Source organism: Hylobates moloch, unplaced genomic scaffold (genome assembly GCF_009828535.3).
Source record: "Hylobates moloch isolate HMO894 unplaced genomic scaffold, HMol_V3 SCAFFOLD_8, whole genome shotgun sequence".
NCBI classification, from domain to species: domain Eukaryota; kingdom Metazoa; phylum Chordata; class Mammalia; order Primates; family Hylobatidae; genus Hylobates; species Hylobates moloch.
This window is the reverse complement of record NW_026652283.1, coordinates 6132107-6156366: the sequence shown is the minus strand read 5'-3', so window position 1 is coordinate 6156366 and position 24260 is coordinate 6132107. Positions and strand designations below refer to the sequence as shown.

The 24260-nt window shown below is 50.4% G+C and overlaps 1 protein-coding gene across 2 annotated transcripts in view; it reads right to left on the bottom strand.

Moving 5' to 3' along the window:
• Positions 1-226: 226 nt before the first annotated feature.
• CD9 (CD9 molecule) overlaps positions 227-24260 on the bottom strand; it is a 37866-nt gene continuing 13832 nt past the window's right edge. For both annotated transcript variants that reach the window (XM_032159368.2, XM_032159367.2), the window contains exons 2-8: positions 12686-12794; positions 5539-5636; positions 4785-4859; positions 2962-3060; positions 2734-2823; positions 2025-2108; positions 227-712 (exon numbers count right to left, since the gene is read on the bottom strand). In XM_032159368.2, the coding sequence (XP_032015259.1) occupies positions 647-712; positions 2025-2108; positions 2734-2823; positions 2962-3060; positions 4785-4859; positions 5539-5604 (480 nt within the window). In that variant the 5' untranslated portion in view covers positions 5605-5636; positions 12686-12794 and the 3' untranslated portion in view covers positions 227-646. The remainder of the gene's footprint in view (positions 713-2024; positions 2109-2733; positions 2824-2961; positions 3061-4784; positions 4860-5538; positions 5637-12685; positions 12795-24260) is intronic.

Here is a 24260-nt window from a genome sequence, read left to right as displayed (position 1 = left end):
AATCCCAGCTACTCAGGAAGCTGAGGTAGGAGAATTGTTTGAACCCAGGAGGTGGAGGCTGTGGTGAGCCAAGATCGGGCCATTGCACCCCAGCCTGGGCAACAAGAGGGAAACTCCATCTCAAAAAAAAAAAAAATAATAATGCAGGTGGAGTTAATAGGAGTTGAAAGACATTTGCAAACCAAATAGCTCTCAAAATAATTAAAGGAAACAAAAACCAGTCCAGGACATTGTCATAATTTTTTATTATGTATCAAATTGTCTTCAATATAAGTTACAACTTGATTAAAGTTGATAGACATTTGTATCTATTTAAAGACAAAAAAATTCTTTTATGTACAATATCTTGTCTAGAGTCTAGCAAATATAGTACCTTTCATTGCAGGATTTCTGCTTAATATAAGAAGCAAAAACAAACAACTGAAAAAATATAAACCAAAGCAAACCAAACCCCCCCGCTCAACTACAAATGTCAATATTGAATGAAGCATTAAAAGACAAACATAAAATAACTTCAGCTTTTATCTAGCAGTGCAGAATGAATACTAAAGTTAGTGGCAAAAAAACAAACAAGAAACAAAACAAACAAACAAAATCCCACCAATCTTCATGGGTAAACGTTCCTGCTCAGGGATGTAAGCTGACTCTAGACCATCTCGCGGTTCCTGCGGATAGCACAGCACAAGATCATACTGAAGATCATGCCAAATATCTAGGAGATAGGAAGAAACATGAGGATCAGGGTGGTTTGATCTGAAGGAAGGCTGAGGGAAAGGGAGAGACATGGGTCACCCAGTCCAAGACAAATGACAAGGAGAATGGCATCCAGGAGGCCAAACGAGTCAGAAGGTACTGAAGCAGGAGAGATGCAGGCCAGATAACGAGAAGGATGCGGGACGTGAGGAATCTGTGGGGGTCGGCAGTCAGCTGCACAAGCATTTTCCTTGGAGAACTTTCAGAGTGGGACAAGTACGCTCAGAGCCAGATTGAATGCTCAAATTCCAGGTTTTCCTATAGTCCATACAGGTTAATATTTTTGCATTTGTCTTTTTGTGTGTGTATTTAATATTCCTTTTTTTTTTTTGAGATGGAGTCTTGCTGTGTTGCTTAGGCTAGAGTGCTGTGGTGCGATCCGCCTGCCTTGGCCTCCCAAAGTGTTAATATTCTATTTTAAAAGGTATTGTTACATCTTGGCTGGGCACGGTGGCTCACGCCTGTAATCCCAGCACTTTGGGAGGCCAAGGCGGGTGGATCACCTGAGGTCAGGAGTTCGAGACCAGCCTGACCAACATGGTGAAACCCTGTCTCTACTAAAAATAATCAGCTGGGCATGGTGGCGCACGCCTGTAGTCCCAGCTACTCGGGAGGCCGAGGCTGGATAATTGCTTGAACCAGAGAGGCGGAGGTTGCAGTGAGTCGAGATCGCACCACTGCACTCCGGCCTGGGCGACAAGAGTGAAACTTCGTCTCAAAAAAAGAGAAAAAGAAAAAAAAGAAGGTATTGTTGTATCTTTTGCTGAAAGGTGCTTCATGCCTTTCTTAGATGCCGGTGAAAGGTGCAAATAGCCACTAAGAAACGAGGCGATTCTCTCTTTGGGGGCAGTCTGGCAAGAGGGCAGAGGCAGGCGGGGGTGGGGGAGACTCAGCCAAGGCCATCCCAGCGAGGACCATGTTCCGTCTGGGGCTCTCCCTCATGGAGAGAGGACATGACCCCAAGGAACCTGGTTGGCCCTTGTTGGTTTCTAGGGGCTGATTAGTGAGAGACCTCCTTCTGGCTGCCCATTTTCAGATGCACTTCAGGAAATGCAACAATTCCCACGCCGGTAGCCTCTAGTGAACTACTTTCTTAGGAAGAACAGCAGCAGGTGCGTGAGGAGACATGCTCTGAGGACTAGCAGCACCAGCACTGCCGCCCATGTGCCCTGAACCTTAGCGGCACAGACTGCGGCGGTGTCTGGGCAGAGCATGGGCTGAATCAATGTGAACTCCTCGGCCCCCTCCTGGGACTATGTCCCGCCACTCACCATGACCACGGCAATGCCGATGCCCACTGCGCCGATGATGTGGAATTTATTGTCGAAGACCTCTTTGATGGCATCAGGACAGGACTTGGGGAGACAAACCAAGACCTGGGTCACACACAATCCTTGCTCCTGGGGCACCTCCTTCCTCCCATGGCACCTGTCTCACCTGGGAGAACTGGTGGGCAGAGGGTGGGCTGGGGACAGGAGTGTTCGGGGATAAGAGGAGTTCTGGCTGGTGGATGGAAAGGGGAACAAAGGGATGGCTATGCTAGTGGATCCCTAAAATCTGGGCAGGACATCAGGGAAGAAGGAGGGCTAGGCCCTGCTTGGGGGTCTATTTCTGATATGGTTGTAAGGTCACTTTTTACTATTCTGGAGTTGGACATTAACTCTGGCTTACAGACAGGAGCCACTGACAAAGTCAGAGCGGGAGTCCAAGACTCAGAAGCACGCCTGCCCTTGAGAGCTTCCAGGCTGGCAGCAGTGGGCGGTGCCAGAACACTTGTCATTCCCTGGGTCCGGCCTTTGTTTTATTGCCCTTGAGTAAACAGAGGGCCCAAAGTAGGGGAGAAAGAGATGGGTACCCTGGGACCCCTTCAAAGGCAGAACGGGTCTTTCTGAAGCAGCACTTGGCTGCTGTCACTTTCATGCTTGCAGGGTTTGTCCAGAGCAATGGGGCGGGGACACCAGGATCCTGCTCTGAGTTTACCTTCACGGTGAAGGTTTCGAGTACGTCCTTCTTGGGGCAGATGTCTGAGATAAACTGTTCCACGCCCCCAGCCAAACCACAGCAGTTCAACTACAGCGAGAAAGCAGGGATGGGGATGAGAGAAACAAATTTTAAAAAGACGATTAGAACGTTTGCACTGGTCTGGTGCAGTCAGCACCCTGTGTGCAGACAAAATCGGAGGAGGGTGTCTCTGCCAAGGCGACATACCGCATAGTGGATGGCTTTCAGTGTTTCCCGCTGGGGCTCATCCTTGGTTTTCAGCTTGTTGTAGGTGTCCTTGTAAAACTCCTGGACTTCCTTAATCACCTACAATAGGCAGACAAGAGAGGGGCAGAGACGGCATTTTCACATCTTTCTCCACGAGCAAATGTTACGCATTCCATCTTGTTCTCCCTCTTTAAGCTCTCAGCCACCAGATGCCCGTGCTTGGACAATGTCACTGGGCAGATGGCAGCCGCTAGCGATGCCTTCTCTCGGGGCCTTTGGGCATTTCCCATCTCCTCCCACATCCTCCAGCAACCCACTCTGGCCGTTTCTCCCTTTCTCTTACACTTTGGTCAGTCCTTCAGCTCTACTTGGCTCCTAAATTGAATCTCTACGATCTAGAGGATAATAATAATTTAAAAACTACTCCTGACTTGACTATTTTCTCAGGCTTCCATCTTCTTTTTCTCTTCACTTAGGTATGAGTTTTGGCAAATTACTAAACCTCTCTGTATGGGGTTTCCACATTTGTCCCTACAGCTCATAGGTTATTGTGAGAATTTAAATGAGATATTGCATGTTAAGCCTTTACCACTATGTCCAGTACAAGAGTAAATCTGGAGGACGTGCCAGCTATTGTATTATAATATAGGGGATATATTATTATGTGCCTGCACCTGGTGCATCCCAATTTAATGGAAGTCTGTCCCTTTGATGCTCACCCACATCCAGTTAACAGACCGACAGCCAGCATTTTTCTTTCAGCATCTTTCTGACATTTTTCACAATGATGCCTGCCTATTTCTATGATCCCTGCCTATTTACTGCTTGGAGACATGTTTTTTTTTTTTTTTAAACAGAGTTCCCTTGGCTGGTCTAAAAGTAGTCAGTTATCTCAATGGAATGCTCACGTCAGTTACAGATGGAAGTCCTTGTTCCACTCTTCCCCGTTTCTCACTACTGCACTTGACTAGTCTCAAGAACAAAACAAAACAATAGGGTTCCTGCCTCCAGCATCTCTCTTCCTTCCCCCTTCCTGCTGAACATGACAAGGCAGCCCTTCCAGGAACACTACTCTGATATGGCCCATCCTGGTCCAAAACTCTGCAGGGCTCCCCACGTAAGCCCAAGCTCAGCCATGCTCAGCCCCTTTGACTGGAAGCCCCCTGCCTCCACTAACTTTCCTCCTGAACACATCTCTCATTCAAGGTTTAGGTCACGGCTCCCTTCTCTATGAAGTCAAAAGAGATTCCCTTCCCCACTCCACCTTTTCAAAACCCACAGTACTTTGGATATACATCACCTCTATGACCCTTGTCAATTTCACGTCTTTTCCCCATACTGGATGGCCAAGTCTCCAGATGTGGGGCCCATAGTTCAAACATCTGTGGGCCTTGCACATGCTTGGGGGCAGCACTTGGCTCATGGGGGCAGCACTTGAACACGTTATTTATAGATCAGAGGAGGAGGCAAGGGTGTCCAGCCCACAGAAAGCCTGTATTTCCTGAGTAATCTTTCTAAAAGTTGGGGGCAAGGGCTGCTGAGGTATGAGATGGACAGACAGACACACAGGCCCAATGGGTAGTTCCTGAACATCTACTATGAGCCAATACCATGGCTGGCACAATCTCACACAGGACAGTAAGTGCGCTGACATTCCCTGCCCCGAGGAGGGCACGTTCGCTGGCACACAGGCATGCAATGAGATAAGAGGCCTGGTCAACAGCTGAAAGCTGAACAAAGTGCCCAGCCAGGACCTGCCCCCTGCTTCACTGTCCCCCATCCCCCAACTTCCAAACCCAAGAGATCTCATGGGAAAAACCTACCTCATCCTTGTGGGAATATCCCCAGATGGCCGCAGCTATTTCAATGGCGAATATCACCAAGAGGAAGCCGAAGAACTGGAAGGCAACGAGGGGACGGGGTGAGAACAGTCCCAGCCAACCAGCCAGGAAAATCGAAGGGTATTTTGGGACAAGGAAGAAGGACAACTCCCTGGGAACAGGCATCTGGTGGCACAAATGAATAGCCTAGCAGGGGCAGGGAAGAAGTTCACAGAACAGGCAGTTAACCAAGCCCAAGACAGGCCACAGTGAGGCAAGGTGCCCGGACATGAGGAAAGAGCTGAGCACAGCTGAGCCCAGAACTAGCATTTACAAGGCGTTAGTTAAGAGTCAGTGAGCAGGAAACTACTATTGCTCACAAAAGACACAGAGATTTGGGCAAGTAAAGGGAGTGAATCCACTCCGTGGAGTTTGGAAAAGACCAAAACAGATTTTGAAACAAGAAGGAGAAGGCAAAGGTACCTGTGGATTCAGGGAAAAAAAGCAAACGTGGTCCTCGAGAAAAGGGGGAAACAAAGTCCTTTTAGTTGCCTAGGGGAAGCGATAAGACAGGCTCCAGAAAGGAAGAGGGGCGACGCCTCACATCGGGGAGGGGCCCAGGCTGAGGACAGCTCATGCCCTTTGGGTACCCTCTTGACCCCATCCCCCTCCATCTGTTCTGTGGGTCTGGGTCTGGGCCTGCTGAGGTTTTGGCGGTGGGAGTGGGTGGCTGCGGGGATGCTGAGGGGATACTCACCAGTCCCAGCATGCACTGGGACTCCTGCACAGCCCCGCAGCAGCCCAGGAAGCCCACCAGCATCATGAGGGCGCCGGCTCCGATCAGAATATAGACTCCTGCGGGAGGACAGAGGAAGCACACATGCGTGGAGACGTCAGTTCAGAGGCCCAGGCATCTCCGGCAATTCCTGTTTCCCTCTGCCTAACTCCTGCCTCCCCACCTCATTCCCCTCATCTCAGGGAAGAAGTTCCCTTTCCTTAAAATACAGCCTCCTCTGCCCCTAGGTCTCCTTCCCACCAGCCTCTCTTGCATGACTCTGCTTCATCAAGCTCATGCTCCTACCTTACCCTCAGCCCTTCTGGAAGGTGCCCATTAGCCCTCAGTCCAGGACAGAGAATATCCATGGGAATCCCTACATTCGGAATGCAAACTGGTCCAGTCTGTCAGCTCTTTCCAGCAAGATGAATCTACTCAAGCTAGTTAGCATACACCTTCCACACTTTGGCTAACTTCTGGGACCCTGCCTTACAGAGGACGCTGTCAGAGCAGATTTCCAGCAGGAAGGGGCTGTGCATACCTAGGCACCCCCCTACCCCAGGGGTGGGTAGAACCAACTCTGCCTGTTCCCAGAAGGGGGACCTCCTTTCCCTGTTGCTGGGTGGTGGTTAGGCACACACAGTTAGGAACACCCAAAGGCACCTCTTGGCAAAGGTCCAATACCTGACTAGTACAAAGGGACACAGATCTGGGTGTCAGAAGACCCGTCTTTTGGCCCTAACACTGATGCTAATTGCTGTGTGACCTGGGGTAAGACATTTTCCTTCTCTGGGCCTCAATTTCCTTCTAGTAAAATTAAAGAGGTATGTTGCTGGAAATTTCAAAACATCTCTATAGCATGCTAGCAAGATCTTAACAGTCACAACTCAGTTATTCCAGGTTAAGGGTGAAGAGGCTCCTCCTTGCTAAGGAGAGGATGAGTGACACCATTACTAAGCCCTTGATCTGAGTGGCTCATGGAAAGGAAGTGAGAGAAGGGCAGCAACTTCTATAACTTTTGCCCAAACCCAGAACAATGCAAATTCCTGGGGCACAAACACAGTGGAGCAGCATTGGCCCCATTCGTTCCACAACCCACCAAAGGAATGCCCAGAGGTGCCACCCCACAGTTCTATTCTTGAGAAGCCACAGCTGTTCTGCAGGGACTACTCCCTTAATCAGCACCCCCAGCCCTACATGGGTCCCAGGGGAAACCAGCAGAGAAGTCTCTGTGCCTCCCTGTCTTGCAGGCACGTTCTATCTAGCCTTGGGAGAGGCTACTGTCACATGTTGAGAGCACCAGCTCTGTGACTCTGGGGAAGCCACTTAACAGTTTACTATCTGTAAAACAGGAGTAGCAATAATGCCCATTTCCAGGATTGCTGTGAGGATTAAGTGATATAATCCACATGTGCACAGCAAATGCTAGCTGTTGTTAATCTCAGTTATACCAAGCATGAGTAACAATCATTAATAATCACCATGGTGAATTTTAACCTGCTGCTGTATGCCTACTGTCCTTTCACTGGGAGCAGAGCGATATCCTTGAAGTAGGGGCTGAAAACACACACGCGAGAGAGAAAGTCTGTGATGTTTCCCCACAATACACAGCAGGACACTCGATGAGAACCCTCGGCAGGTGACACACTGACTTCACTATCCCACATCTGCACCCCAAGCAGGGGTGAGGATTTGCAGGCAACAAACCACGCAGTCTGCCCGCAGCTGAGGCTCACGGGCAGCACAGAGCAGAATGCACACAGAGAGCGTTTGTTCCTCCCCCTTCTCCCCCCACATCCGTCGTGAGGTCAAGTCACGTGGGGTTACTGGCAAACCCCACGTTGCAAGAATGTGGGTATTGTTCTTGTGCATGCCTGGCCCAGACTGGGCAAGGGGACAAATGTAGCTTGTCCTCAAGTCAGGTCGCATCTTCCTGGGCAGTCAAACACTGTGAGGCCACAAGCTGGGCTTGGGGAGGCTGTGCAGCCCCACGCATGGGGCACTGGGTGAGAGGGCAGCCTCCTTTGCTTCTCTCACATGGGGACAGTAGAAAGGCCTCAGTTTCTCCCCATCTCATGGGGGCAAGTCAAGGAAGGATGAGGTCACTCCTTTGAGCTCCATAGCAGGAGCTGAATAAACAGGAGGTATTAAGAGATCAAAAGGATTTACAAGCACTGCGATACAGTGGAGTGGGAACGAACAGGCAGACATGTTTTCTGTAAGTCCAGATCCCAGTTCATGAACCTGGCGGTCCTGGCAGAGGCCAAGGGAGTTGGATTAGCTGCAAGTGAGCTACTGAAGAGAAAAGTATTTCCCACGGAGAGAGAGAGAACATGCTCCTAATGGGGCTTGTGGTTAATATTAAATATTCATGCTAGGGCTCAGCAGAGGAAGATTTTAAGATCAAGGGTTTTGTGGGCTTTAAATCTTGCGTGGATGGCCACAGATCTGCAGTGCCTAGCTTTAGCCCTCTCTAGTCAGGGGAAAAGGGAAGCGATCCCTGGCAGCCGTGTTCGGGGACTCAGCAGCAGCCGGCAAGCTATAGGACAGCTCATGTGGAAGCAGGCCCCATGGAAGTCACGGAGCCACTGCAGGGCTCGGGCTGGCTTTTACAAGGGCTCTTCAGTGCTTCCCTTTGGAAAGGCTACTCATCGCTTATACCCCAAGCTTGTTAGCCAAGGCTGCTGTTGATAAATGACAAAGTGTTCCCCCTTATAAAACAAGTGAATGTTAGCTTGCTGTCTGAGTCATGGAAAAAGTTATCCATCACAGAGCCTTCTCTAGGATTACAGTATTAATTTGCTTAAGGGTTGTTTATTCTGCTTTTTTCAGGCTGACATTACAGGCCTAGAAAAAAAAAACGCTGGTGTAGCAGCAGTAGCATATGCCAGGGTGTCCTTTAAACAAGAAATGGAACAGTGTTTTTCACTGTTCATCAGGGCTCTCAGCTTAGGCCAGGGAGAGGACACAGCAGGCTCCCCGTCCCTACACCAGCTCTGTCTTGCAAACAGCACTCACCACGCCCGTTTGTGTGAAGGAGAACAAAATCCAGTAGGGCCTCTGGCCTGCAATAAAAGTTTATTATATCCAAATAACTCCATCAGGTGTTCAAAGGAGCCCTACCTCTGCCCCGACTGGTTCTGTCTTGGTTCCCGCCCTCCCAAGTTCACAGGAATAAGCGCCACAATGGAATTCCATTTGCCACACACTGTACTTCTTTGCCCCAGAGGGGAGTGGGTGTGTAAGCTGTGCCGTGGTTGTGTAAGCCGTGCTGGTTTCAGGAGGGAGAAAAATGAAGCCCAGAGCAACAAAATGAACTGCCCCAGGTCACAAGCCAGGATGGGGACACCAGCTTACTGAGGCCAAGTGTCGCGTGTCCTGAAAATCACCAGGCACCTTATCATGGATAGGGGGCTGGCCGAGGAAGGGCGGGCATTCATGGCCTCTGGCTGGAGCCCCCCTAGATGCCCTCATTCAGCAGCCATGGTTCTGGAGGGACACCAGGGAGGTGGGAAAGGCTGCTGGCCTGGGACCAAGAAAACGAAGTTCCCCAACATGTTTGCAGCCTGGGATTAGGGATCTTGCTGACGGGCTGTATCTCCAGGCCTGGGTTGGAGAGAAGGCCCATATAAGGCTGTCAGCTGTTCTGGACTCACCATAGACTGTTCTGAATGTTGGAAAGGTTTTCACTTGCTTTTCTGCCTGGTTATATACTCTTTCTCTACTTGGTAAGCTGTGGCCCCACTGGAGAAAAGACACCCCTGGGCTGTTCGGATTTCCTGAAAAGTCAGCTGCATGGTCAGGCTGGCCTATGGGTTGCTCTGCAGACAGTTGGTGGCCCAGTGCAAGGGGCGGTCACCTCATGACTATCCCTTGGAAAAGCAGCCAGGGTGTGGCTGGCACTCCAAGCTCATCTGCTAGGAGAAGGGCTCTGGGCCAATACAGAAGGCTGGTCTCACAGCCTCGTGGGGAAGGGGACACAGAGCGACACCTCCTTGGCCCTTTGCCCACGGACGACAATTATTATTTCCTAAAGTGTTCAGTGACGTTCAGGGCACAGCCCAGACCTAAGCAGTGCTCACAGTGCTGTGCTGCTGTTCTTTTTTTTTTTTTGAGATGGAGTCTCGCTCTGTCTCCTAGGCTAGAGTGTAGTGGTATGATCTCAGCTCACTGCAACCTCTGCCTCCCGGGTTCAAGAGATTCTTGTGCCTCAGCCTCGCGAGTAGCCGGGATTATAGGTGCATGCCACTACGCCCAGCTAATTTTTGTATTTTTAGTAGAGGTGGGGTTTTGCCATGTTGGCCAGGCTGGTCTTGAACTCCTAACCTCGGGTGATCTGCCTGCCTCGGCCTCCCAAAGTGCTAGAGGCTGAAGCGGGCAGATCACCTGAGGTCAGGAGTGAGCCACTGTGCCCAGACACAGTGCTGCTGTTCTAACCTCAAATGCATCATCCCCCTTGCCAGCGCTTCTGCAAGCAGAACGAAGTCTTCAAAGCTCCGCTCTTTTCCCAGGACGGGGTGTAGCTGCAAAGGATCTGTATTTCCCTGGCAGAGCTAAGTGGACAGTGGCCCTTAGACCCCAACTAGGGGATCTGTGTCTCTGTGGGGTTATGCTTTCAAATCACCCTCCTGGTCACTTCAGATAGGACCACTGGCCACCAGGGCGGCCCTGCAATGACCTGCAGGATCTGAATCCTGTGAGGTTCCCAGAGGTGAGCCCCAGCTCCTCTAATGGCACTCACCATTCTCCTGCCACCCCGCAGCTTTCCCACCTGCCAGCTGCTGGCTGGGCCACCGACACGGGGGTTTCTCTCCCCGACTACAACTTGGGTGAAGTGAAAGGGCCAAGACAGCCCCACCCCATCCCTGCCAATGGGGCACATTCAGCCAGTACAGACCTTTTCCATTCCTACAGAGGGAGAACCCACCACCTGGCAACGACAACCCGAGAAGCAGCTCTTTTAGGCCTGGGTTCAAAGCCTGGCCCTGCCTCCTGAGGGAATATAAGCTTAGACTAGTTACTTAAGCTCTCTAGGCCTTGGTTCCTGCACTTGTGAGATGAGAATCATTCCATACTCCTCGAAGAGTTAAGGGGATTAAATTATATAATACGCACAAGACAATGAATGACACACAAAGAAGGGGGCTCAAAAATATTAGTGTCTCTCGGCCAGGCGCAGTGGCTCACGCCTGTCATCCCATCACTTCGGGAGGCCGAGACGGGTGGATGACCTGAGGTCGGGAGTTCGAGACGAGCCTGACCAACATGGAGAAACCCCGTCTCCACTAAAAATACAAAATTAGCTGAGCATTGTGGCGCATGCCTGTGATCCCAGCTACTCAGGAGGCTGAGGCAGGAGAACCGTTTGAACCTGGGAGGCGGAGGTTGCAGTGAGCCGAGATCGCGCCATTGCACTCCAGCCTGGGCAACAAGATTGAAACTTCGTCTCAAAAAAAATAAAAAATAAAAATAAGAATAAAAATGTTAGTGTCTTCCTCCCAGTTCCATCCTCTTACCCATGAGATTCTTACCTCCCACATCTAAAAATATAAACAATCAGCCATAGAGGCTTTGGGTAACAGAAAAGAAAAAGCGGGTTGTTAGAAGCACCCAGGACAAGGGAGGACTGAGTCTCTCTTTGGAGACATATGCGCAGGCCACAGGGCTTTTGCTTAGGAAAGCGGGCCTGACTGTGCCTGCTCCTGCCGGCAGACCTGCTCCCCCAACACAGGGCTCCCTTCTGGAACACGGTGTGGAGTGTGGAGCGTCTTCCCCAGCACCCGCAGCCGGCTCCTCCCTCCTGCTCTGCAGGACAGCATTCTAAGCCTGTCACAGACTCGCAAAAATGTTCTGTTGTTAAAACAAGTCAGGGCGCTATAGAAACCTGTTCCCTAAAAACTCTGTGTGCATGTGTAGTTTTTTTTCTAAACATACATTGTGCTTTCTCTCGCTTTCTTTCCGATAATAGAGAGACACACCCCAAAAAACCCCAGCTCACAATAAAAGGCAGTAAACCCAGCAAAACTATCCACAGGGCTCAAATGTTATGCAACCAAATGAGCTGTTAAGACTCTCCCTACCCGGTTCAAGAGGTGGGAAAGGGAAGGTCTACACGGCTGGCCAGCCTTGCTTCTCCCTGAGGGACTGGGAGATAACTGTTTTCTCCTTCCTTTGTAAAAATAACTTTTTTGGTGGGTGGGAAGGAAGTGACCAAACTTACACTTTGAGCCTGACAACATGTCAGCATCATCCTAAAAATAGGAGGTTTCCTTTGTTTCTCACAAATGAAAAGTTTCCTACCTCCAAGCCAGGCAGAGTACAGCCACAGAGTCTGAATTCACGCAGACGCGGGCAACTGAACTTGGCAGGCACCAGGCTCCCCCTCCTCTGAAGGGAGCTTTGACGTGGTGATACGGCAACGAGAGGGACAGAATGGTGCTAGCAAGGCTGCCAAGAAGCCTGAGTGTAGAAAGAAACCTGCCAAGTCTGTTCATGTTCAGAGGATCCCAGGCAGGTTTAAACTGGAAGCCTCTCTCCCAAAGCAAGAGTCGTTTCAAAAACAAACAAATAAAACTAAACACTACAGCATTTACCCCAGTACCAGGGATCCAAAGGGCTGGGTGAAGTCCATTCTAGTCTCTCCTATTGTTGCTGTGTTTTCCAGGAGGCGGATGTTTTTCTGAGTCTCAGAGTCCCTATCTGAATAGTGAAGAGGAAAGCTGTCTATATCTTCTTCCAGCACTGCAGATCCCCAGGACGAAGCTTTTTGAATTAAGGAAATGATGCAGGATAAGAAGACTTAATCAGGAGAGAGCATCAGAGATGAGAACAGAGGTTCGTAAACCCTCAAGAATGGGTCCAACTTTGGCAGAGGATACATCACATCAGAGAACCATCAACATGCCCGACTTGGCCATCAGGAAAAGAAACCACATCAGTTAAATGCAAATTCATAGGCACAATGACACACACAAAAACTGCACAACTTGAAAGGGACATGACTGGCCAGTGTGGCCAGAGCAAAAGTCTTTCCCAAGCCCAAGTCCCTGGGTCAACATGGGGCCTGCAAAGTTAGAGGAACTTTGTTGGAGCCAGAGTCTGAATCCACCGAGCCTTCCCCGTCTCTCACCTGTGTAGAAGCTGGAATTATTATTATTCGTTTCTTGCTCGAAGATGCTCTTGGTCTGAGAGTCGAATCGGAGCCATAGTCCAATGGCAAGGACAGCAATCCCGGCAAGCTGCAAGACATACAGGACGTCAGCGTTAACTCTGGCTGCCAGCAACAACGCAGTCCCCTCGCGCTCAAGGGTGAGACTTGCAAAGGACTTTGTGACCACCCTTGGTCTCTGCCCCTCATATACGCCTGGTAGTTGTAGATGCCATTACTGGGTATGTTTGATTCATTCAGATACTAAAAATACCAGCAAGCGAGGAATAAACAGTGACCTACTTGCCACCCATTGGCCGAAGGGGTATTTTATAGGCAACAGAACACTATAAAGCAGTGAAAACGAATAACTCTAGCTACACGCAACACCATGAGTGCATCTCACAATGCTAAACCAAGAAGCCAGAGCCACAGGAACACACACAATACGATTCCATGTAGTTAAAAATCGCTATGCTGTTTAGGGATGCACACAGAGCTAGATGCTTACATGTGCCTATAAATGATAAAGGAAAAGCATTGTCATCAGGTGAGCAGTGATGCTTAGGTGGAGGGGGAAATTAGGCTCAGGGAGGTGCCAGGTGGCTGGGGGTGTCCTATTCTAACTGTTGACTTGGGTGATGGTTACACAGTTCCAGACACACGTGCACCGGGGAGGGCAGCTGCAACGTCCCTGGAGACCTGCTGCTCAGTAAATGACATGTCAGGGCCTCCCCTCGCTGGCACTGCTGAACTAGATGCTGTGCAGGAGGCCTCCTGCCAAGTCCCCCCAGTGCCAGCTGAGCTCCCTCGTCGCCGCCCGTACCAGGGCTTGCCGGGGGGAGTGACACAGGCCTCCAGTGTGGTAGCCGGCTGGACGCAGGAGTGGGTGGGCCCAGGTTTTGCTGGTCCACCCTCCTCAACAGAGGCACTCTTATGTCAGAGCCTGCTCATCAGGGACCTTGGTTCTCAGCTCCAGGAGCTGGTGATAGCCCATGGTGTGGATAGGCCTCTCTTTCCTTCCTTCTTTTCTCCTCTCCTTTCCCTCACGATATGTCATCGAGTGTGGGCAAATTGGGTGGACAGCGGAGGTGGCAATACTGGGAAGGGCCACCCAGACCTCAGCCTGCAGCAGTCACCACCTCACCTACCTGCCAGGAGCATAAGCAGATTTGCTCCTGTCAGGGAGGTGTGCTTCCACCACAAGGGGCTGCAGAGTCTAGCTTCATATTCTATTGCTTCAGCGTTCCCATCTGTAAAGCAGGGATTGTAAGACGCGGCCCTTCCCTACCTTGTAGGTATGGCTAAAGAATAAAGGAGATAATATCAGAAGTGCATCTGAAGAGGAAGGTACCAAATGGGCTCTGGGAGAACAACCTCACTTTACCAGCATGAAGCCCCACCAGCCCTGCACTCCCAGCCTGTGGACTGTCGCTCAGCATCTTCTCAGTCTCTCAGCCCCACCTTAGGGCAGGCAGCTCCAAACATTGCTAAGTACTGTACGATGCCACGTGCCCCGCGGCTGGACAAGGCAGAGAGAAAAACTCACACAGGCACAGAATTTGAGAGTTAAAATGAACTTGAGAGTTCTGAGTTGAAACACAAGTCTGGTTTTCCTTCTTAATACAAGGCCAGTGAGGGAGGGTCTCCTGGCCTAATCCAAAGGCAGCAAGCAGATCACCGTTTGGTTGGGGAGAAGTATGAGTCTCCACTGTCCTGGACCCAGCAGGGTACTCGCATTCAGACCATGGGTTCCCCGACCAGGAGCACCACAGTTAGCTTAGGCGGGGAGGTGGGCCCTGCTGGGAGCATGCTGGGCTAGAAGAGGTATGTGGCTTGAATCCACGTACACAAGGGACTAGACAAGCACACACTGGGCGGGTCTTGACTCTGTAGGTGGCAAGTCCTGGCCTGGGTCCCCCAGGGTCCCTGAGCGTTAAAAGTACAAAGGTGGGCCAGGCGCGGTGGTTCACGCCTGTAATCCCAGCACTTTGGGAGGCCGAGGCAGGTGGATCACGAGGTCAGGAGATTGAGACCATCCTGGCTAACACGGTGAAACCCCGTCTCCAGTAAAAATACAAAAAATTCTCCGGACATGGTGGCGGGCGCCTGTAGTCCCAGCTACTCCAGAGGCTGAGGCAGGAGAATGGCATGAACCCAGGAGGCGGAGCTTACAGTGAGCCGAGATCGCACCACTGCACTCCAGCCTGGGCGACACAGCGAGACTCCGTCTCAAAAAAAAAAAAAAAAAAAAAAAGTACAAAGGTGATACCTTCCCTCCTTCCACCCCAACCCTATGGAAGCCCAGTCAGACCCCTGGGAATGGAAGACTGAGGCTGCTGGCCTCCTGGACATGAAAGCATTAACCTGAAAACTGTAGGCTGGAGCTCAATTTCGGTCCACATTTAGCCACAACCTGTTTCTCACCCTGGTCCTCCCTCTATGCTCTTGTGCGCACAGGGAGATAGTGAGACAGTGCTCATTACCATCCTTTTTGCTCTAGGCTTGTGCTTATCAAGCAATTATCTCCCAAGTAAGTCATCTTACTTCCCCTGATGAGTGAAGTTATGACCCCACCCCTTATCTGCTGGGAAAACTGAGTCGCAGAAAAGAATGAAAAGACTCCCAGGCCTGCCAAGGAACTAAGCTGTAAGATGAGATACAGCTACGCTCTGCACAGCAGCCTCTCACGGGCAGGAGCTGCGTCTCTCTGGGAATGTTCCACGCTCGGATGATGACAGGGTACCCCAGTGGACCCTCCAGGGGTAAGGCCCCTTCCGTCTTATAGAGAGCCCCAATGTCAAGGATCCTGAGCCAATATGTTAAGTCCAGTCATTGATCCGGTCTCTGTGCACAGGTGGTAAGAAGGATGCTGGGCTGGAGAACCGGAACCAGGAGGGAAAAGGAAGCATCTCAGGTCTTATCTTGGCCAAGGGCCGGGCCAAGCCTGGAGTCTGGAGTCCCCCATATTTGGACCCCACCTTAAACCTTACATCACGCGGCTTGGTTGTCAATGCTACAACATTTCACTACAACCAGGAAGGAAAAGCAGCTGGCTCTGGAAAAATGGGAAAAGCTGCCATAGATCTCGGTCTCATAAGCTTAACAACTCACAGTAAGAGAGGAGAAAGATTCAAGTAACCCAGAGAAAAGGTAGGGCCAGGGACATGACTGGGAGCACTTGGACAAAAATCAGGATTGAACCCTGCTGCCTTTTCTGACAGAATGACTGAGTTAACCGGCCGGAGGGGACACTATGTGAACCATTAGCTGCCCCATTTTCTGTAACGCTGTTGGAGAAATCGCTCCAGTTGGCTGAGTCACAATGGCTTGGGGTCACAGGGTCACAAAACTTGTATAACCAGTGCCACCCAATAATGCCTTTCATGGTTGTCAGGCAGCGCTATCTAAGGAGCTCTGAAGTATTTTCTAGGAGAACTCACTTTCTGGTGTGGCATAGAGGGGCTCCCCTGCCCCCATCCGGCTTTCACCCCAGCTGCTTTATTTTTTGAGACAGGGTCTTGCTCTCGTCACCCAGGCTGGAGTGCAGTGGTGCGATCATAGCTCACTGTAGCCTTGGACTCCTGGGCTCAAGCCATCCTCCCACCTCAGCCTCCTGAGTAGCTGGGATAACAGGTGCATGCTGCTAATCTTGGCTAATATTTTAAACCTTTTTTTTTTTTTTGGTAGAGCCAGGGGTCTTGCTATGTTGCTCAGGCTGGTCTTAAATTCCTGGCAAGCTATCCTCCTGCCTCAGCCTCCCAAAGCACTGGGATTACAGGTGTGAGCCACTGCGCCCAGCTTCAACTACTTTAATAATAGGAGAAACTAAACGGGAGGGGCCAGGAGCAAGAAACAAAGAGAGCTTTAACCCTTAAAAGAGGGCGCCAAGTCAATTATTCAGGGACTCCATAAATGAGAATACAGGAGTCCGGGAAGCCAAGGGGTCGATGGCTTCCTCCCAGGTTAATTAACAGACATATGGCGGCATGCTGAGCATGCAGTTTCCTCGATGGCTACCCCACTGCAGCCTATCATCGCAGGAGCAGAGCAGGTTTGATGCGGATGCTGAATGAGACAGTGCCCTGTTCCCAGGGCTCTGGAGAGAGGATAGCAACCTGCAGTATGCCCAGCTGGTCGGGCGGGGATGCAGGAGAGAGCCCACAGCTTCTACTTCCAGCTCGCGGCCCTGCCCATCGTTTCCTCTTTTGTTTCCAAGAAAAGCCAAATGGAAACATTCTGGTTTTGCTGGGAAAAGCTCCTTTGCTATCTGGCCAAAAAAATGGTTCCATCCCTTTGAGAGGGCTGAGAGGAAAAGGGTCATTTTTTCCCATTGTTTTACTGGAAATTTCTTCGTTTCTTCACTGGTGCTAGGCCCTGAGAAAAACATGAGCCAAACCTCAACTGAGCACAGTCTACAAAATACTTGCCCAGTCCTTCTCCAAACTGTCAAGGTCATGGAAAACAAGGAAAGACAGAAACTGTCACAGCCCAGAGAAGACTGAGGAGGCATGACAACTGTCCTGTGGTGTCCTGGATAGGACCCTGGAACAGAAATAGGACGTTACATGAAAAACTAGTGAAATCCGAGTAAGTCCGGAGCTCAGTTAACAGAATGTACCAAAGGTGGTTTCCTAGTTGTGACAAATGAAATGCAGTAATATGAGACAGTACAATAGGGGAAACTGGGGAGAAGGATGAGCGAATTCTCTACACTATCTCTGCAATTTTTCTGTAGATCTAAAATTATTCTAAAGCAAAGTGTATAAAACAATAAAGAAGTGGGGGCCTCTCTCTCAAAGCTTCCTGTCTCCTTCAAGAACCTGCTCCATTAATTAACCTCTTTCCTGACTGTGCAGGTCTGCCTCTGCCACTTTTTTGACCTTTGTGAAGACACAGACAGGTCTTCCTAACCTAAAAATCCAAATACAACAAAACCAGAAATAGAACCCTCTTTTTCTTCAACCTCACAGCTCCTTCAGGGTGCTCTCTGCTTTCCTTTCACCCCTGAGCTGGCGGCTTAACCACCTCCAAGTCCTCACTGGCTCGTCACTACATCTCTCTCAACCCGAAAGGGGTCGCGAGTCTTAAGACTTTTGCTGAATCCTCATGTTTTGGGATCCCGCAGCAGCTGACACCACTGAACCCTGCCTCCTCCTTGTCTGCTCCTTAGATGCAATCTCTCCAGGTTTTCTGAGTTCAGCCTTGTGCATTGTGCCTCTGCTAGTGCAAGTCCCTCCTCCTGGAATGCTGTGTGGTCGCCTAAGCCAAGCCTGCTGCTTCCCCACCCATTTTCCCCCATTCCTCCCATGCAAATGGCAAATGCAATCCCTGAGCAAGCCAAGCATGTGAGCAGGCCAGTGTCGCATCCGTCCTGTCCTCTCCAGCATCCGCGATCCGCACTCTCTGCCCTTCCTCTATCTGGGGCTTGCCTCCCGTCTCAGCAGAGCACAAGCTCCTTGAGGTCCAGGGGACCTCTGAGTCATTCTTTTTTTTTTTATCTCCTTTGCCCCATCCATGCTTTGGACGGATGGTCATTAGTAAATAGTTACTCCATAAATGAATGACTACTTCAGTGAAAAAGTATTTGAAATCCACCCAGATCTCCTCTCCTGTGTCCTCTTCATTTGGACCAGCTTCCTTTCCCATTAGGCCTTTTATCCAGATCCATCTTCTAATGTCTCACAAGAGTCAGAAACCACAAAGAGGCCGGGCGCGGTGGCTCACGCCTGTAATCCCAGCACTTTGGGAGGCCAAGGCGGGCGGATCACAAGGTCAGGAGATCAAGACCATCCTGGCTAACACGGTGAAACCCTGTCTCTACTAAAAACACGAAAAATTAGCCAGGCATGGCGGCGGGCGCCTGTAGGACCAGCTACTTGGGAGGCTGAGGCAGGAGAATGGCGTGAACCCAGGAGGCGCAGCTTGCAGTGAGCCGAGATCGCGCCACTGTACTCCAGCCTGGGTGACAGAGCAAGACTCCGTCTCAAAAAAAAAAAAAAAGAAAAAGAAACCACAAAGAACAATTACTTCATGGGAAGACCCATGAAGGTTGGTTGGGGGAATGACAACAATTTCCCTTTCTGTTGGTGAAGCATGTCCCAATGTGACTTACGGGCAAATCCTTATACAGACTTTTGAAAACCAAGTTTATAAAAAGCCCATGCAGGCCGGGTGCGGTGGCTCACGCCTGTAATCCCAGCACTTTGGGAGGCCAAGGCAGGTGGATCACTTGAGGTCAGGAGTTCGAGACCAGCCTGGCCAACATGGTGAAACCCCGTCTCTACTAAAAATACAAAAATTAGCTGGGTGTGACAGCACGTGCCTGTAATTCCAGCTACTTGGGAGGCTGAGGCAGGAGAATCATCTGAACCCGGGAGCCAGAGGTTGCAGTGAGCTGAGATCGAGCCACTGCACTCCAGCCTGGGTGACAGAGCGAGATTCCATCTCCAAAAATAAAAACAACAAAAAAAAACCCATGCATTGCTGTCCTCAGTCTTTATCTGCAAGTCTGCCAGCACCCCCATCCCTCAAAGAAGTCCAGTCAAACACTCTTACGTTTGATGAACACAGGTAAGCTGGTCACCTGGGGCTTATGTGAGCCTCAGGAGACATGAGAACCCAAGAGTACCGCAAACTCAGGCCCACAGTGAAAGGTGTCCTGGTCATCCCTTGCCACACCCACTCACCACTGAGAGCACAATTCACCAAAGGCTCCCACGCAAAGATGAGAATTTCAGTGACTCACACTGCAAAATCTTGCTGCAGGGACAGGTTCAGAAATCTTACACTGAAACACACACCTGGAGTTAAAGGAAACATTTCCAATTTCAAAGGAGGATTAAACAAAAAACATCAAAGTGTAACGGAGCTTAGGGGCACCTGGCTGCTCTGGGGACTCAATGCCAAGTGTGCAAAACCAGTTCCAGTTAGAACCTGGGGAGGTTCGTATGTACAGCCTGGCCTCCTGGTGGAAATTCTTGAAGTAGGTGTGCTGAAAAAGAGGAAGTAACCCAGAGGAAGAGGAAAAGAGCAGTGGGTTGAATGTGGTTTCAGTGTGGGGGAGGGCATACTGCATGCCACTCCCCAGGTGGGAGAAGCCAAGTTTGCCTATGGGACAAATCCTACTTCAAAGAAAAATCCTTTGTGGGCAAACAAACTGGGTGCTCTTGGCGTGGGCCCCCTTTTCCTCCAGGTCCCATCTTCTGTAATATGTACTGACTGGCCATACACTTTTTTTTTTTTTTTTTTGAGACAAGGTCTCACTCTGTCACCCAGCCTGGAGTGCAGTGGTGTGACCATGGCTCACTGCAGCCTTGACCTCTCTAGGCTCAGCTGATCCTCCCACTTCAGCCTCCTGAGTAGCTGGGACTACAGGTGTGCACCACCACACCCAGCTAATTTTTAAAATTATTTGTAGAGATGAAGTTTCCCCATGTTGTCCAGGCTGGTCTCAAACTCCTGGGCTCAGGAGATCCACCCACCTTGGCCTCTCAAAGTGCTGGGATTACAAGCATGAGCCACTGTACCCAGCCCATTTTTTAAAAAGGACAAAATATTTGTTACGCTTCTTCTATTCAGCTGCCATGGAAAGCCCAGAAAGTGGAGAGCAGATCATTGCTCACGGTGGTTTCTCGCTGAGGACTGCCTTAGCCTTGAGGGGGCCACATCTACCACTTTGGGAGGGGTTGGAGGTGGGTAGTGGTGAGTGGATGGAGTCCAGGAAGGAGGGAGAACTTTCTTCCCAACTTCCCACTGTCCTCCTGGAAAAGCGATGGCTACTTGGTTACTCTGCTGAGCCCATGGTCAAAATGATACACAATTTTCAGCAGGGGACAGGTGGCTTAATAGAAAGAATAGTGAGCTGTTGCCTGCACAGCTGTACCACCTAGGGCCTGGTTCTATATGGGGTGGGCATCAGAATCATCTGGGGAAATACTTTTTTTTTTGAGACAGGTCTCAATCTGTCACCCAGGCTGGAGTACAGTGGCACAATCTTGGCTCACTGCAACCTCTGCTTCCCGGGCTCAAGCAATCCTCCTACTTCAGTCTCTCAAGTAGCTGGGACCACAGCTGGAAGCCACCATACATGGCTAATATTTTTTTTCGTGTTTTTTTTTTTTGTAGAGACAGGGTTTCACCATATTGCTCAGGCTGGTCTGGAACTCCTGAGCTCAAGCAATCCACCCACCTTGGCCTCCCAAAGCACTGGGATTACAGGTGTGAGCCATGGCACCCGGCCTACCTGGGGGATTTCTAAACATGCACCTGCCTCAGCAATCCCAGGGGACTCTTTGTGCTCCCAGGGATTCTACTGCACGCCTCTGTTGAGAATGACTGGACTGTGATGGATATACACTTGGGCTCTAATTCTGGCACTGCTACCTAGGAGCGCTCTGACACTACACACTTTCCTCAGCTGCTCTGAACGTTACAGTCCTCATTTCTGAAAAAGTACAGTATGATACCTGTCCTGCCTTCAACATAGGTTGAAGGTGAGGATTAAATAAAGTGATGCATGTAAAACATTCTGAAAACTGTGAGGTGTTACAGCCAGCCAGATTCCATAGGGAAAAAAAATGACAATAATAATAAACTCTGAGAAAGACGTGAGGTGGGGGCAATTCATGGGCCTTCTGTGGATGGCTGTTGTGTCCTCCTGTGATCGGAGAAGGCGGTTGGGTGGCAGCGGGGGAATTTAGGACACTGGGGTTCTGTTTTCTGGTTTGTGTGGGAGCCTGTGTGAGCACTGGGTAGTGGAGGAAAATGGGTAAATTTATCTGCTTCACACCCGCAAACTGCCTTCCAGAGCTCCACTAAGACTGGATGGGAATGGCCAAAGAAAAGTGGGGAAGGAAGGCTAAAGGGAGACTGTCGGCTCAGATTTTAGGCTTCTGTCCTTCCTTGGATCACAAACTGCTTCCGTGGGCAAATTAACTCTGCTGAAAGGAGTAATTACAGCAGCAGATAACAGAGAGAGAGGGGATTTTCCTGGGTTGGGCAGGAAAGGAAACCTTGGCCTCTTTATCGCCCTCCTTCAGTAAGATGCTTGTCAGCCCTGGTTTTTGTTTTTGTAATCTACTAAACTTGGGAGAGCATTAGTCATGGTTGTCCATGGCACCCAGGAAGTAAGCAACACACCAAACACTGGGGATGCGAGTTTCCCACACCAGCAGTTTTCCAGGCCCCAAAATACCAGTCACGCTTTAAGAAAGCCACAGAAGTGGAGATAGGCCCTCCCTGTTCGCACAGACTTCAACATTTAAAAACAAGTCAGGCCACCCAGACCTGTGGGCTCTGGGCCTCGCCCATCTCCATGGCAACCCTTGGCTCGCTACTGCATGCCAAGCCTTGGATGGGCTGATTCACTCCTCAGGAAGCCGGGCCAGGCAGTGCCAGCAAGAACAAACAGGATCCCGATGCCCACAGCCTCCTCCAACCCTCTCTGTGTCCTCCTCTCCCACCTCCAAATGAAGGCTGGGGCTGTTGTCTTTGGAAGGGCAAAGCCACTTGGGCAGGACTAGAGGCTTTGGGGTGCTCCCTTATCCAGCTCCGCCACACAGTAAACACTGGCAATAAGAAAACCAAAACTCCGCTGTGATCAGCAGAAGAAATTGCCACGACTTGCTCTCCTTACGCGTCACAAGTAAATTACTATAATAGTTCATGGCGGAATTTCTAGATGACAACAGGGCATATTACTAACTTTAGTTTTACTACAGCCAAGTTGAAAAGCCCCAGAGATCACAGCCCTAGAGAACCAAAGTTCCCTTTTGTATGTATGACTGGTTGGTCAGGCGCATCCTGGGGGCCCATCTCTCCTCTCTAGACAATTTCTGCTCTTGGGACTTCTACCGAGCTACTGTCTGAAGGCAGTGCTCAAATCCTCAGAAATTCTTATCTTGAAAGGCAACCCAGGAAACTCTTCTCTATGCCAGTCCAGCAGCTCTCAAAATGACCCCAGACCAGCAGCAGGATGACCCAGGAACCTGGGCATGCAAATTCGCAGTTCCCTACTAGACCCACTCAGTGAAACTGGGGTGGGACTGGACCGGCACTCTGTTTTCCCAACACCTTGCCAGGTGACTCTCATCACGCTCAAGTTTAAGAACCACTACTCTAGGCCTTCATTGACACACCAATAATCAGGAAGGACAGAGAAAAGCTCTCTCTGGGGGTTCTGAACCCAGAGAATAGCTTTCTAAATGCCAGTGCCGAAAAGCCTGAAGGCATGGATGGGAGGTGTGACCTTCCTCTGAGCTGGAGGTGCTTTGTGTGTGTTAGGCAGAGCTCACTGCCCAGCCCCGCGAGGGAGCAGGACTGGACCCTACTACTTTACACTCCAATCTGGAGAGTGGGGGCTCAAGTGCTCTGACCAGCACTGTGAAGCCACGGGGAGCGCACCTAGGGTCACCTTGGAAATGTGGCATTGTGACCATTAAGGGTGAAGATGCAGAGAGGTGGGAAGGCAGGAAGAGGTAAGAAAGGAGAGATAGTGGCTGGACAACTCTGTGCTGAACCCACTGAGCCAGGAAGTCACGGTAAAGGGCTCAAGTTGGAACCTGCGTTTGGCTCCCAAATGCACATCCACCACCCAGGCCCTGCCTGCGTGAACTCTCCTCTGTAACAGGCCCTGATGACTCGGTGCGCCTGTGAGAGGCTCCCATAGCCTGTAGCAGGGCACTCCTGGTAAGAACCTCCCCTCTGAATTCTGCAGCCGGCTGTGCTCCCTAGGCCACGCTGTTATGCACAAGACTGGACTTCTCCTCAAACCTCCCCGAACTCTAGAAAAACAATTTTTTAAAAGAATACACTCAGAGGCTGATGGTCAGGCCTCTGACCGGACCTAGCACTTTGGGAGGCTGAAAGGGGGACGCAATGCTTGAGCTCAGGAGTTGGAGACCAGCCTGGGCAATATGGTAAAACCCCATCTCTACTAACAAATGCAAAAACTTAGCTGGGCATGGTGGCACACGCCTGTAGTTCCAGCTACTTGGGGGGCTGAGGCAGGAAGATGGCTTAAATCCAGGAGGTTGAGGCTGCAGTGAGTTGAGATTGCACCACTGCACTCCAGCCTGGGTGAAAGAGACCCCATCTCAAAAAAAAAAAAAGAGGCTGATGGTCAAGTTGTAGGTTACCTAGCTCAGGGAAAATAAAGAACACCATAGTAGCAATTTAACAGTAGGAGTTACTATGTACAAAGACCCACGCCCCCGACACATTACAGGAGGTGGTTTATGTACAGTCTCTCACTGAATCCTCTCATCACCCTCATTTTATGGATGAATCAGGCTCAGAGATTTTAAGCAACTGACTCAAAAAGACACAGCCAGGAAGAGGCAGAGCTCAGATGGAACCAGCTCCTCATCGACGACTCAAAGCCACGCTCTTCTCAATGCACGGTGCTTCCTCACTGGCCAGGGGGTGACCGGGAAAGATGCGAATCCCTGAGAAATTGTCTTGGGGGACAAGTGGGAGGCTTGGACGTGTTGAATTTGGCACAGTGCTCTGACTTAAATCTTAACCTGGTGACAGGGTTTCCCTGCCTGCTGCAGCT